The 14,061-nt window shown below is 41.2% G+C and overlaps 1 protein-coding gene across 2 annotated transcripts in view; it reads left to right on the forward strand.

Annotated features, from left to right (window-relative positions):
* LOC124060835 (ephrin type-B receptor 1-like) overlaps nt 1-10,758 on the forward strand; it is a 73,787-nt gene extending 63,029 nt beyond the window's left edge. For both annotated transcript variants that reach the window (XM_046392182.1, XM_046392181.1), the window contains exons 17-20: nt 535-684; nt 5,561-5,757; nt 5,875-6,033; nt 7,837-10,758. In XM_046392182.1, coding sequence (XP_046248138.1) covers nt 535-684; nt 5,561-5,757; nt 5,875-6,033; nt 7,837-7,948 — 618 coding nt within the window. In that variant the 3' untranslated portion in view covers nt 7,949-10,758. The remainder of the gene's footprint in view (nt 1-534; nt 685-5,560; nt 5,758-5,874; nt 6,034-7,836) is intronic.
* The last annotated feature ends 3,303 nt before the right edge of the window (nt 10,759-14,061 follow it).

The following is a 14,061-nucleotide window of genomic DNA, read 5'->3' on the forward strand; positions in this document are numbered from 1 at the left end:
CTGTTGGTGTAATGGTCAGGTTGCCCAATACTTTTGTCTATATAGTGTATTTTTCATTTTGGAATGAAGTGTCCCTCTAAGATACATCTGTGTTCTTTTGTTTCTGATGTGAACTTAACCTGTTCTAGGAGACTTTGTGTCATGTCTTTGTCCATTTTGGCTGCAAATCAATCTGTGTCCTCCGGTGCCTTTTTTTGCCCTCGGAGATGTGGATGGATGTGGATGTGGAATCAAACATCTGCTTTGTATCGTCTCTTCCATACCGGATTTGAAAATTGTTAAAGTAAAATTATTTCAGAACTGTTTACATCTGTTCTCATCGCTGTGCTCGTTAGGATTGTGAAGATCATTGATGGTCTTCACCTTTATGCTTATGATGCACTACGGACAATAATATGGGCTGCCTTTGGCCTCTGTTTGGTGCTGTGATGAATGTGTAAGTGAGCATGTTGAGAGTGGAACTATCAAGAAGATTTTCTTTTTCCATCATTTATCTTCTCCTCTCTTCTTCCCGTTTCTTTTTCTTGCTTTCAGGGTGGTAAAATCCCGGTGCGGTGGACGGCCCCGGAGGCAATCGCCTACAGGAAGTTTACGTCGGCTTCAGATGTCTGGAGTTATGGGATCGTCACCTGGGAGGTGATGTCATACGGAGAGAGGCCTTACTGGGACATGAGCAACCAAGATGTGAGTCACCGCATGCTTGTGTGTGCGTGCGTGTGTGTGTGTGCGTGTGCGAGTTCTCTTTTCTTCTTCTTCTTCTTCTTCTTTCTTATCTTTCTTGTGTATAAGATTCTCTACATTTACAGATTCTTTTTCGGCACACGCGGTCTTTGTGGAGTTTGTGTGTGTGTGCGTGTGTGTCGACTGGTGGGGGGGTGTGCTTGTTTGTTTCCTTTGCCGTCTCTCACAGCAGGATGCCTGCACGTCTAGGAAAACACACGGAAAATGAGGACATCAATTTAAGTGTCACAGAAATGTTTGTTCCCTCAAACATCAGACCAGAAGGCATCAGAATTTTGTTTTCCAGCAGATCTTTTCTTCTGGGAATGTTTTATTGCCTTGACAACTTTATTCCAATTACCTTCACAGTATGACTTGCTGCAGCATTTCTAACCCTTATTTTTTCCTGTATGCAAGCTTCACAATTATGTCATTAAGTGTTTTGAGATTACATTTAAACCCCTCTGTTTTTTTAGACATAGTCATTGCCAATTTCTGAAATATTTCTGTTCTTGTGCTAAAATGCATCATAAAAACTACTCTCTCATCCAGTCTTTAGGCTGAGTTTTCAGTTCCACTGTTTAAACCCAAAGGGGATCACATACAGTACATGAAAAGGGAAATTGCAGAAGATCAGATTGCTGACATTTTATTTTTAGTTTTCTATGAAATGTGGTGCAAAGATTATATCAAGTTTTGGCATGAAAACCCATTTCAAAGCACTGAGACTGTAAATGCCAATTCTTGCTTTCTGAAACTATATATCTAATGGCCTTGACCCAGGCGAGCTTGGAAAATGTACAAACCTCCAGCTTTTCTTGAGTTTAAACTTTAAAATGTTCTGTTAGCATTTTAATTAATTCAAATATATAATTTTGTTGCTGCAGAAAATAATCTAAAACATTTCTGACTGGCTTCAGTTGTGGCCGATCCTGGAGAATATTCTTCACAAGCTGCTTTGTCTCAATTTTCCAGTAATGTTTAACCTGTTTTAGTCCTAATTAACTTGGACTACATGTGAAGTTTTCTCTACTGGGTCATCTGTCCTACTAATGTGAAATTAATCAGTGAAAAGTCCCCCTTCCAATCTGCAAGAGAGACATTTTCAACTAATAAAACTAAATCTTTCCCACATTTTTGTCAGCAGAGAACAATTTCTCCTGTCTAGCATCTACATCACCTTAACCATCTCTTTCCCCTTAATTCACACTTCCCCCCTTCTTACCTCCCCCTCCTGCTGTCTCTCCTCACCTCCTGCCTTGTAGCCTCACCCCTCATTTCCTTCTGGTTGCTCCTGAGCAGTAGAAGCAGTCTATGCAGCAGTCAGTATAATGACAGAGACGGTTTTCTAATGGCACAGACAGCATATAATGATGGAGAAAGTGTGTGTTACCACTATAGCTAACGAGGGTCTGCTGGGGCATTAACTATGCATGAACCTCACACCCTTCACTCACACATACTACACACACATGTAAGCAGACATGCATAAAGGCACACACACACACGAAATTTCAAAGAACACGGAATGCTGAAATTGTCAGCGGAGCCACCACAGGTGCTCTGTTCGACATGAATTAATCATGAAAGAGACCTGTGATGTTTTACTACACTTGCTGCTATTTTGATTGACAGGGGTGCTTAGAGAGAATTTATGCGGCACAAAGCCTGAGAAGTGTGTCGGGGTCAAGTAGAGTTCACTCAGTGAGCAGACAAATCCTCGGCACTGAATTTACAGATACAGAAGCAGCGCATTCCCCCAGCTTACAGTTAGGCAGGCTCACAAGTACACTGGCACGAGTTTGTAACATTAAACTCACGGAAAATGCTGAAAAAATGACTGTTAAAGTATTATTTCAAGGGATTTTATAGCACCTCTGCTTTGTTGAAGGAACTATTCGTCATTAAAATGTGAAGAAAAGCGTAACAGCAGCATCAAAAGTCAAGACACAGTGCAGACACAGCTCAGACTGGCAAGGTTTGGAGCCAAAAGCTCGAATCACAGGCAGAACAGGTGCAGTTAAAACAGCATTCACGAGGTCAACCATCAAAGCAAGCAGAGGCAGACGGGTCCAAAGGGGCAAAAGCTGGCAGGCAAAAGTCCAGAAACAGACAGAGGTCGTGAAATACAGCAGGCCGAATCGGGAACGCTTTGGCAGGAAGGCACAATAGAAAAATCTGGCAGGACACTCAGGCTACAGGGCAGGTAAACTGGAGGAAGATAATGAGGGAATGAGGAGCAGGTGTGCCAGTGGATGTGGAGGTCAGGTGTTGGGCAATGGTGGTAGCACACTGGGGACAACTGGAGGAATGGCAGGGTATGAAATGACAGACACGGTTATTGTACAGAAACATTATATAAAAAGATGCAGAAAATTCAGAATTTATTGACCTTAAATACAAAGAAAAAGTACAACAATGTCAAACACATCCATGTGTGACATAAACGATTTAAAGCAGGCAAGAAGGCGTCTAATCTGCCTATGACTCGTGTCTTATCCAACTGTAATAACCAAGATGAAGATGATGAGAAGATTGCAGCAGCCACTCAGCTTTGCTTCGCGTTTAAAGACGCAAAGAAAATTAAAGTCGTCTGTCAACACCTCTAAGTGTTATAAAGTAATATGTTTTTTCTCGTTTGTCTGTTCAATTTCAACTTCAATTTGTACTTTATTTACTTTTTTCAAACGATACTGATACTAAGAGACAGTCGTTACATAGTTCGCAGCCCCTCTGACCCCTGATGCTACGAAGGCTTGTTTGCATTTCCATTATGATTAGTTGAAACATAAACAAAATTCTTATTTTTCATCCATAACAGAAAATCTACAGTTATGTGTGTTATGTTTGCAGTTTGTAAAGCCATAAAAATACTCTGCGGGCCTCTAAAGTCTGAGAGATGTTGAAGATGAGAAGAAGAGAGAAGTTGGTTACTGGATATGTTGTGTGTGAATGTAGCTGAAAGACAGCTCTTACCTGAAGACTTTACAAACACATTTTACAAACATGTTCTGAGCCACCCGTTTGAGCTGCCAGGTTACACAACAATGTGAGTTTCAAACACTGCAACCATCAGAATTACAGCCAGGGAGACGTTTCAAAAAATAATACGAAAAAATAAAATAACACACATTCCTGCACAGGAGATGGAAAATCTTTTGTTAATCATCACTGCTCTTGATATTTCCTTTCTTGATTATTATTATTTATTAGTAGTAAAAGTAATAGTAGTAGTGGTAGTAGTAGTAGTAGTAGTATTGGGTGGCAAGGCAGCAAGTTCAGTTCAGTTCAGCTTTTGGATTCTGGGATGTTCAGAATTATTTCATTGGGCACCCAGATGTATGCCGGCATGTTTAACAAAACCTCGCTGCAATACCAAATTCTCGTCTTCAAGTTCCCACAGACAAAAGAAAAAGAAAAAACCTCAAAACGTCCTTATCACTCTCAATACCTGCACTGGTTTAATGAAATCAGAAGCTCCTCTTGTAAAACTATCCCGCCTTGACATCAGAGACTGCAGCAGGCGTCTTCTTAGCGATGAATATCTGGATATACCGAGAGACTGCACACTGTGTCAGGATGAAGTTCTCAAATGGAAACCGAATCCTCTTAACTAATCCAACTTATCATTCTTTCTGAGGTTTTAAATAAAGCTGAACGAGGCAGGATTTTTCCGCAAAAATACACCTGTCTTATCATCCAACAATCACAAAGGAGCTGTAACAGAGAAGACTGTCCCCTCCCCACTGAACTCTTCTCTGCCAGCAGGATGTCACAAATCACAACTTGAGAGCAAAATAGAAAGTAACAGCAGTGGGAGAGAGCTGGACTCAACTTTGGATATTTTTGCCTCTTTCATCCCTTTGATATCCCGAGCATCACAGACCAGCGCCATGCTGAGTGCAATTCATAGATGTCATGTCACAATAACTCGTTTCTTTCAAAATACGTTCTCCCCCCTGTCATTTATATCTTTCATTTCCCCAAGTAGAAAACTGGGCTTGTTCTTAAAAAATAAAATGCATTTCCAACTTCTCATCCTGCTGTGTCTCGGTTATTACTCGGAGTGCTGTCTGCTGGGATATGTCAAATAGTTGTCAAGCAAGTATTTCCTTTGATTTTTATATTAAAAAGTGAGTTTAGGGCTAGTGGAACAATATCACAGGTGAAGTGTTTGGATATCAGAATGTACATTTCAGTGGCTGGAATTGATTTATTTCTCCTCTTTTTCTGCCCCCTCATCCAACAGTGTGGGTGATGGAGGCGTGGGTGGAGGTCAACACTCCCGTACAACTAAACCCGATTTCAAAGTGCGGCAGTTCCCCAGAGACTCCATGCTCATTAAATCACTTTGCAGCTATCAGATCCTGGAAAGATTTGATCACATCCCAAAATGAAACTTTGCCACTATTTCACCTGGAACATTAGGGAGGTTTGAAGATGTTTAATCTGCCATTTCACTGTGTCTCTTTTTTGGCCACATGGGTGCAGCAGAACAAGCTGCAACACAGACATAATATCATCATATAAAGTTGACAGAATTAATGCATTTAAGCATTCAACATCCGCTGTATATTTGGCCGTGAAACCAAAACACTGAGCTGAAAGATGCTGACAGCCTCTGTAGAGGCGATGATTCTGTGTGCTTCATTACTACAAGCAAAACATCGATGGATCAAATGACAACGACCGTCACTGTCATTTGATCCATTGTCAATATAAAGATTTTGATTAGATCAACTTTAATCACTGAAAAAGCTACTACATACTGTACAATAGATCAGTGATTACTTACTATCTATAACCATTTGTCTGCCTTCCTTCTGTCACTGTGTCCCAGGTGATAAACGCCATCGAGCAGGACTTCAGGCTGCCAGCTCCCATGGACTGTCCAGTAGTGCTGCACCAGCTGATGCTGGACTGCTGGCAGAAAGACAGGAACGCACGGCCAAAATTCCCAGATATTGTCAGCATGTTGGACAAAATGATACGCAACCCTGCGTCTCTCAAGGCCGGCACCAACAACGTCGTCCCTGGGTGAGGAGAGATACGAACTCATTTCCATACACAGACACGCTCTTCCTGTCTCTGTGTCAGTGAAACAGCACTTCTATTTTTTTCTAACGTCTCCTGTGTTGTGTGCACTGTCTGCAGGCCTTCTCATCACCCTTTGTTAGACCGTGGAGCTCCAGACCTGAGCCGGGTGAGCTCTGTGGAGGACTGGCTGGCGGCGCTGAAGATGACCCAGTATCGAGACTCCTTCCTGGGCTCGGGCTTCACTTCTTTGCCACTTGTCACACAAATCACAGCCGAGTAAGTCTTACTCATTTAACTGTCTTTTCTTTTTTTTTTCCTTTTCATGTTGTCTGTTGTCTTCTTACTCTGTTGTCTGTCTGTCTGTCTCTTTCTGCCTACGTCTCACACTGCTCACCTGCCAAGTCTGTGTCTTGTTAGTTGGACAAATTGCAGAAAGGCTGGCTGGCTGACTGCTGGTCCATGTGTTGTCTCTGAACAGTCTCCCAGGCTTACTCACTTCCATCCTCTCTCCCTCTTTTTTATCATGCTATAAAACACCATGAGCACCATTACAGCACTTCCATATATATCTGTCAAATTAACTGTGATAAACTGTAATTGCTGTAAACAGTTCAAACCACTGTGAAAATAATAAGAAGCCTCTTTCCTCCAAATGGTATCTCTGGTGCTGGTTCTTCTTTAAAGTAAACTTGTATTTCCTAGAAAGTCTTATTTCCACGCAGCTGTTTCACATACCTGGCATATGTGGTGTTGTTGAGTATAGTTTGTTCTCACTCTTCAAGTTAACATGTTGGAAGTGAAAACATTTCTCTCCCTTCGCCATCTGCCACTGTGGGAAATTCTGGGAGTTTTTCGTTTTATTTTGCTCATATGTGTGTTGTCAGTATGTGTTTTGTTGTTGGTCCCTGTTTGCTGCACTGTGGGTCAAAGATAAGAGGATGAATATTCTCACGGGGATTAATTAAGTGTACTTTAACATGGTAGCAGTGTGGAAAGAGCAGATAGGGCCACACAGAGTTGGTTATGAGCCAGTGAACTTTATTTCAAACATGTGTGTGTTTAACATATATAACATTTAAGCTTCGAAGAGTCCTCTGGCCATAAAGTCCTAAAAATGTGATGTATGTGACCAAACGTGGACTATATAGGCATGATTTTGTTTTTATTGTGGTTAAAAGCAAATTGCCCTGTCAGTAAAATAAAATTAATGATGTAGATTTTATTTCATTATAATGTGCCTATAAAATAGGAAAAAATTAGAGATAGCTGTGCTAGTTTTATCCTTTTCACAAAAAAGTATGAATGTAGAAAAACGTCAAATCTGAGAGGGAATATTGTGAAATGTAAATCTATTTCCTCTCTGGAAATGATTAGTAAAAAATGGCCTACTACCTTGTCATTATTTAATCAAACCAGTCAAGAACAGCCCTTACACCCCATAGACGCCCCATGTTCATGCTGTGCTAATTTAGAGCCCTGGCACCTTTTTTATTCCAGTTCAAGCTCCCCTTGTGATTAATTCTGTAGTGATTTGTCTGTGTTAAATACAAGGCCGTAACCATGGAGTCAACATTAGTGGGGGACCAAATCTGTCTCTCTCTCTCCTGTCTGACTCTCCACACCCCCAGAATGAACAAAAAGTTCTCAGGTCATTTCCTGAGATCGCCTACATAGCCTCAGATTACCTTCTAGTTTTCCACTTTTTAAGGCATTTGAAAGTAAGAAAAGAGAGGGGCAGCGGCTCACTGTGTTTGACACTGATTGTACCTGCCCAACAGCAGCCACTTTGCTGGGGTACGGCAACAATGCTTGGACAAACCACTTGGAGAACTTATTGCAATTTGTCCCGTTTTAGTTGTAATTATGGTTACATTTGGTAATTATTATCTTGGACGGCGGTGTGTGGTTATGTGTCAAAGCATAGCAGTTTTTCAAATTTACATTTTTGAGTTTTTCTGGGGTGCAAATCTGAATATAATGACTGCCTTGGTTAAATACCTGTGTCTGTCACCCTTTTTAGTAGCTGTGTGATACTATCTGTACTTTTTTCTTTCTTTTTTCTTTTCTTTTTTTTTTTAGGGATCTTCAGAGGATCGGAGTGTCTCTAGCCGGACACCAGAAGAAAATCCTGACCAGCGTTCAGTCAATGAGGCACACCATCGATGACCAGTCTCCTACTGAATCTGTGTAAACACACAACGCAGAGCTACAGTATGAAACCTTTGACAAGTGAACAAGCAGGCTGTTGTTTTTACGCTTCTGTTTTACCATCACTTCAGTTAGCTGATGTTTTTAACAATCACTGTGGCCGCGGTTTGTGTGTCAGCGTGGCCTCAGCAGTCACCCAGTCCCTCCTTCCCTTCAGTCACTGGACAGTCTTCTGTCAGTTAGCTTCCCAAATTGATTTAAACTGAATGCCTCCTGGAGGAAATTGATTGCAGAGTTAGTGCAAGAGGGGAAACAAGGCAGACATGGTTTGTAACTGGAAAAAAAAAAACAGAGTGTCTGGCCTTTTCTGTCTGACTGTACAGGGTACAATCACAAACCCCCATTCCCTCTCAACCAAAATCTGCCTGCAAGATAACTGACTTCCATCACTGAAATCTACAGACTTGATTTTGCTGGCTTGACCACTTGATTCAAGGACGTCACAGCCTGGTTTTTATGTAAGGATAAATCACACAAACATGCCACTGTGAAGAGGAAACTGACTGAACAGACTATGAAGGGACACAAAGTGGGACAAAAGCCTGGAAAACAGTCTTTCAAACAGTGTCTCTGGAGACAAAACCCATTGCAGGCTCCCCTCTAGGTTTGTTGAGACTACGTTAGTGTGTTGGTGAAAATTGCTACCATTTGAATCCAGAAAGGAGCAGTTAAGTGGGACTTTATCTTCATATTGAAGAGTCTGTACATATTATGGGATGTTTATTTCCCACTTGCTCATTTGCTTTCACTTTTGCCAACAGCTTCGAACAATTAGTTGTCACTGGAGTATTTGTGAGATCTCTATGATTATCTTCCTCTGCCTGACTTATCGCTGGAACAAACTTTTAAGCGCTGTGGACTGCAGACAAAGACAAAAAAAAAGTATCATACTTCTATTATTTTTACTTTCCATGCAGAAAATGAAAGCAGCAAAGCCTGACCCACTTAACATACTTCATTCAGAAGGAACTCACAATGGATGATGTTTTACAGTCAGCAGAAATGCCCTCTGAGTAAAGGCCATTAAACCAGAAACAGAATGAGATAAAGAAATATTAAACCATAGCAGTGTAACAACTTTGCTCCCAAGCTTGAAAGCAAGGCAACTGCATACTTGAAAGCATACAAGAAGAAAGACTGCTTAAGAGACTGTGGGTATTAAGTCATTACCAGCTGTTGAGACCCACCTGTTGTGAACACACAGCAATCTCAAAAGACAGAAAAAGGTATTCTCGTCCAATGTTCTTGTGATTTGGCTGCAAATCCTAAAGCTGTCTGTCAGTTGGGCATTAATACAATGCATGAACAAACCAGAAATCCAATTCTGGTGTACCGTTCACAACACATGAAACAAATTTCAGTTCTGTCATAAGTGTGTGGCTGCCGTCCAGATGGTAATCATCCCCCTACAGCAACAGGCAGGCAGGGGCCTTTGTATTAACTCACCGGCTGCCGGACATGTCTTTGTTATCAGAGTCTGTTTTGACAGTCACATTTCGCAATTGACAGAACTGATTAATACTGTTGTGTGAGTTCCCAGATTAAATGACATGACGTGACCTATCGACGTTTCAATAACGGGCCTTGCACAACATCCATTTACACGCAACAAAGACTGATTCCTCAGACATGTCAGGAGGAAAAGTCGTAACAAGATAGTAAAATACAAAACGCTTGGAGGGTCAGGAAGGAAATTGCTAGCGTATTTATCCTGTTTTAGTGCTTAAATGTAATCTTTGACTCACTAGTCTCCACAAAATATGATATCAAACAGGCCTGATCTCACTCTGGGGCGCACTGGCGGAGGAGCACTGGGAGATCTCTTTTATCTCAGCCACTGAGCAAATTACGAGCTGTGAAACAACAGCCGCCTCCCTCCGCCTTCATCCCCAAACCTCTGGTCATGCGTGTGCACCCGCATCTGAAGGATTACCAGCCTGCAGCGCTGATTGGATGTCATGATTTTAGTTGTCATCCGCTGAGAGCCATGCTCACAATGGCACAAGTGACAGTGTTCAGTTGTTTGTTTTCAACATGTTTTAGTGCTGCATGACTCTGACGTGTCCTACAGAGAACAATGTGTTTGTGTTTGTCTCGCACCGCTGCTCTCCACCGCTGGACAGCCCAAAGTCTTTTTATTTATGAACGTTGTGACACCGAGAGGTCCGCAAATATTTGAAAACCACTTTTCGTCAGAATTGCATTTGCTGCCTGGCAACGATAGCTTATTGAACATTTTATCAGGAAGTATTGAGATCAACCCGGAGTGCGTCAGTGATTCAGAGGCTTAATTCGATGTAAATAGATGCCACTGGAAAAACAGCTATAGCACTGGCTCGGCGGTTTAACCAAGAGCGAGATGAGGAGTGTGCCTAAAAGCTTATATTGAACGCCTCCTAAAAAAAAAATGTCATCATAAATGAAAGCTTCTGGCACAGGCAGGCGTCTTAATGCATTATACAACATCGTTAGCTAAGTGTGATGTGTCTGTCCTTTGGTTCATGTTTTTTTTCTGCTGTTTAAAAAGGTTAGATGTGAGCTTTCAGAGGCATTTCACATGTTCTGTGTCAGTGTTTGTGAAAAGACAAAGAAAGCATTAATGATCTTGTACTTATACTATGACGTGTCCTCGTCTGAGCACGAATACACACAACAGAGATGAAATCTCAGGAACACAACAGATGTGAGTTTTGTCCACACTGCTGCATAAAATGGGATTGTTTATTGGTAAAATGTGCACTATATTTAAAAGATTAAACGAAGATTAAGTGCTTTAAGAGTTCATGGAGGAAACTCTTTCTGATGTTAGTTTTTTGACGCGCTTATTAAAAGTTAAATCCACCTCAAATCCAGCCCCTAAAAGAAAGGAACATGTTATCAAAAACTTGGAGTGTTCTCAGTGTGTGAGAGTGAGCACAACTCTAATAATACACTTTCTGATTATATCAGTGCTGAATGTCTGGGCACATCCTCCTGTTCAAGGCAGGATTACATTTTTAATCCTTTTTATTGAAAATGGAGAGTTTTGACATCAAGGTTTTTAAACATTTTTCTTTTTCCTTGTGTCTTAAATTGAAAAATACAAATCACCGAGCTTCCACTGGTGCCAGCTGTGTCCCAAAGCCGCCAGCTGATAGTAAATCTTAGCAGGTTTTGAGTTTAGAGGAGTGTGTTCAGCCTGGAAATATGCTCAAAAACATCAAGGATGCATACTGACAAGGGCCTTGATTTTTGAGGTTGTTGTTGATAAACTCTAGTTAGACCTTTGAATTGCATCATTTCCTGTTTCCAAAACAGTTGCCCTGGAGTTATGGAGTTTTCTTCTGAAAAAAGTTTCTCATTCAAACATGTTGAATGTTGTTTTTTTTGGTTTTTTTTCCAAACACTTTTAAACCTGCACTGTGTACATCCATGTTCACTTGCTGTCAGTCTTCTTCTTTGCATCTTTGCCTTTTAATAGCGCATTGCAGCACTTCTTGGCACATTTTCGCCAACTATGGACCAGTGGAATAATGCAACACCGTAAGCAAGAATGTGAATCACGTCGCCCTTGCCTGTGCACAAAAATCAGGTCATAAATAATGTATCCATGTTGCTACTAACGGTCAAAAACTCTGTTGGGTGGCTGATATGATGATTTTTTTCCTACAAAAATGTTTACTGTGATGGTTAGTGAGCATAAGCAAAATGGGAGGAGCTGCTGATGTTTTTCCCCATTTTGTGTTCACGTTTGTCAAACTTTTCTCGAAACAGTATCCACAGTGTTTCCTGAGAAACACGGGAACCCCCTGAATAACGTATGACTGTATGAGTTTTTGCTAGGAGAATCATTTTTAATTATGTCAATTTAGTTTCTGAGAATTCTTGTTTGTTCATCGCTTGTGCGAATGCAAACAGCTTCATCATTGGGAACAAAAGGTGGAGATACAGACGGCACTGAATTCATCCAAAAGTGACTGAGAATCAGTCATCTCAGCAATGGCTTCTGCTCACCGTTAGCATCACACGTGACTGAATCTTAAGCTCTGGGACTGGATGTTTATAGATGAAATGGACCTTGGGAGTCAAAGTTAACCTCTTTCCCCATGTGTGCGTGTGTGCGTGTGTGTGTGTGTGTGTGTGTGTGTGTGTGTGTGTACACTGACTCTGACTTTTGTCAAAAAACTGGATATTTTTTGATGCCTTTGACCAAACTTTGGTTATGTGAATCAGAAAATATCAACTGCAAGGAGGGGGTTTGAATGATCAGGTTTCGATCCATCTTGAGCAGTTCCTGGAAGCTTTTACACTTCAGATAACTTATATATTGATCTGATCAGGTCAAGATGCATGAGGTGGCAAAGTGTAAATCTGCCTAGGAGAGAAATAAATGGGACTTTCGGTTGCAGAACGAGCAGTGTCTGTAATAGTTCCTCCCATTTCACATCTCTCTATATAGTGTGAATTTTGGACACAAATACATTTTGAAGATGGATTTAGCCTTGAAATATCCACCTATGAATATCATTGTAGATTTCTCTTTTTGTAATAGCTGTTCATTAGGATGTAATTTTGTTTTTTGTTAGTTTTGCATGATACATTATTGGTGTGCAGAAACTGTGCTGCTCTGAAAGAGGCCAGCATGGTAGCTTATGTACAGTACCTGACCAGTTTGTGAACATTAGGGTATATCTGTCACCACAGACTCTACTTTGTAAAATCGCAAAATTTCATGGCTGCAATGCATCCTGGTACACTGGAATTACTCCCATTGGAGGGGATGACTTTCTCTCTGTTCGTTGTTGAGTGGCGATACAAATGGCAGCTGCAGACAAAAGCGCTTTGATTCTTAGGGACTGACATTTACTGCAGATGTTTTTGATAGAAAACTCCATTAAGACTCCACTGTAACTGTGCTGGAAATATGTCAACATGACGCCACATTATGTTCGGCCAGTCAACCCAACAGGAAAAATATAGCACTCGACAACAAAGTAAGCCCAGGAATGTGAGGTGAGTCATGAGAAGCTCCCCGATAGGCTTTAGGATGGATTTATCTTTTAATTGAAGTTATTTTCTGGAAGCTGGACCAACTCGACTGCTTTCCTTCCCTCCTGTTGCTCTGGTGTAATAGATGCTGTAGGTGAAGCTGGAGATGAGAGGAGTCGAGTTATGAAGAGAGGAGAAAAGTGAAAGGGAATGGGTAATGGAAGGGGCAGCGGGAGAGGGGAAGGATAACAGAAGAAGAGAAATAAAGGAGGGGTGGTGGCACGAGAGGCAAAGCTTGACTCTCGTGTTTGAATAAAAATGAGGCTGGGTGTGAAGAGATTACTCTTTCTCTTTTTGTCTCTTCCTCTCTCTCTCTCTCTCTCAATCCCTGCTCTAACTGACTGCCTTATTTTCTTCTCTTAATGCCCACAACTTCTCTGTACAGCTCACTCGGCTTCCATTCTGCATTTCGCGAACGTCTTCTCTACCGAAAAAAACAAAGGGGTTTGTTCTCTCATTTTAACCGGTGACCTTTGATCCACGTGTCCAGTCATTGACAGCGTTTGACCAGGCTAACCTGAACTAAAACCGCCTGGCTGTATATGCTCTGGACATGCAGAAAATGTTTTCTCTTTTTAAATAATCTAATTTGAATTTATTTTTCTCTATATTGCTTGCCATACTTTGCAGGATGTATGTAATGTATTTGGTTTCTCTTGAAAAAAACAAAAACAGTAATCAGCTATAGTCTGCCTTTCTCTGTTTACCTACAATACTGTTATAGGTGTTACTGCTCATATAGTCAGAGCATCCCACTGTAATGTATTATAATGCTGTAACATAACGTGAGTATGCGCACGCCTGTGAATCTTTGGGTGTGTGTGTGTGTGTGCGCGCGTGCGTGCGTGTGTGTAATATGTATGTGTGCTGTTCGGTGTACTGTAAAACGTTTGTATATCGTGCGTGTGTGAGTTTGTAGCTGTTAAACTTTCTGAGTCTTACATTTACAATGCACTGTTTGTCAATAAAGAAGACAAATCAATCAATCTGATCAGCTTCGTGGTCAGTTAACATGCAGTCAAGCTCAACGTGAATGGCAGAGATGAGGAAACTGAATGGAATATTCTA

Source organism: Scatophagus argus, chromosome 6 (genome assembly GCF_020382885.2).
Source record: "Scatophagus argus isolate fScaArg1 chromosome 6, fScaArg1.pri, whole genome shotgun sequence".
Taxonomy (NCBI): domain Eukaryota; kingdom Metazoa; phylum Chordata; class Actinopteri; family Scatophagidae; genus Scatophagus; species Scatophagus argus.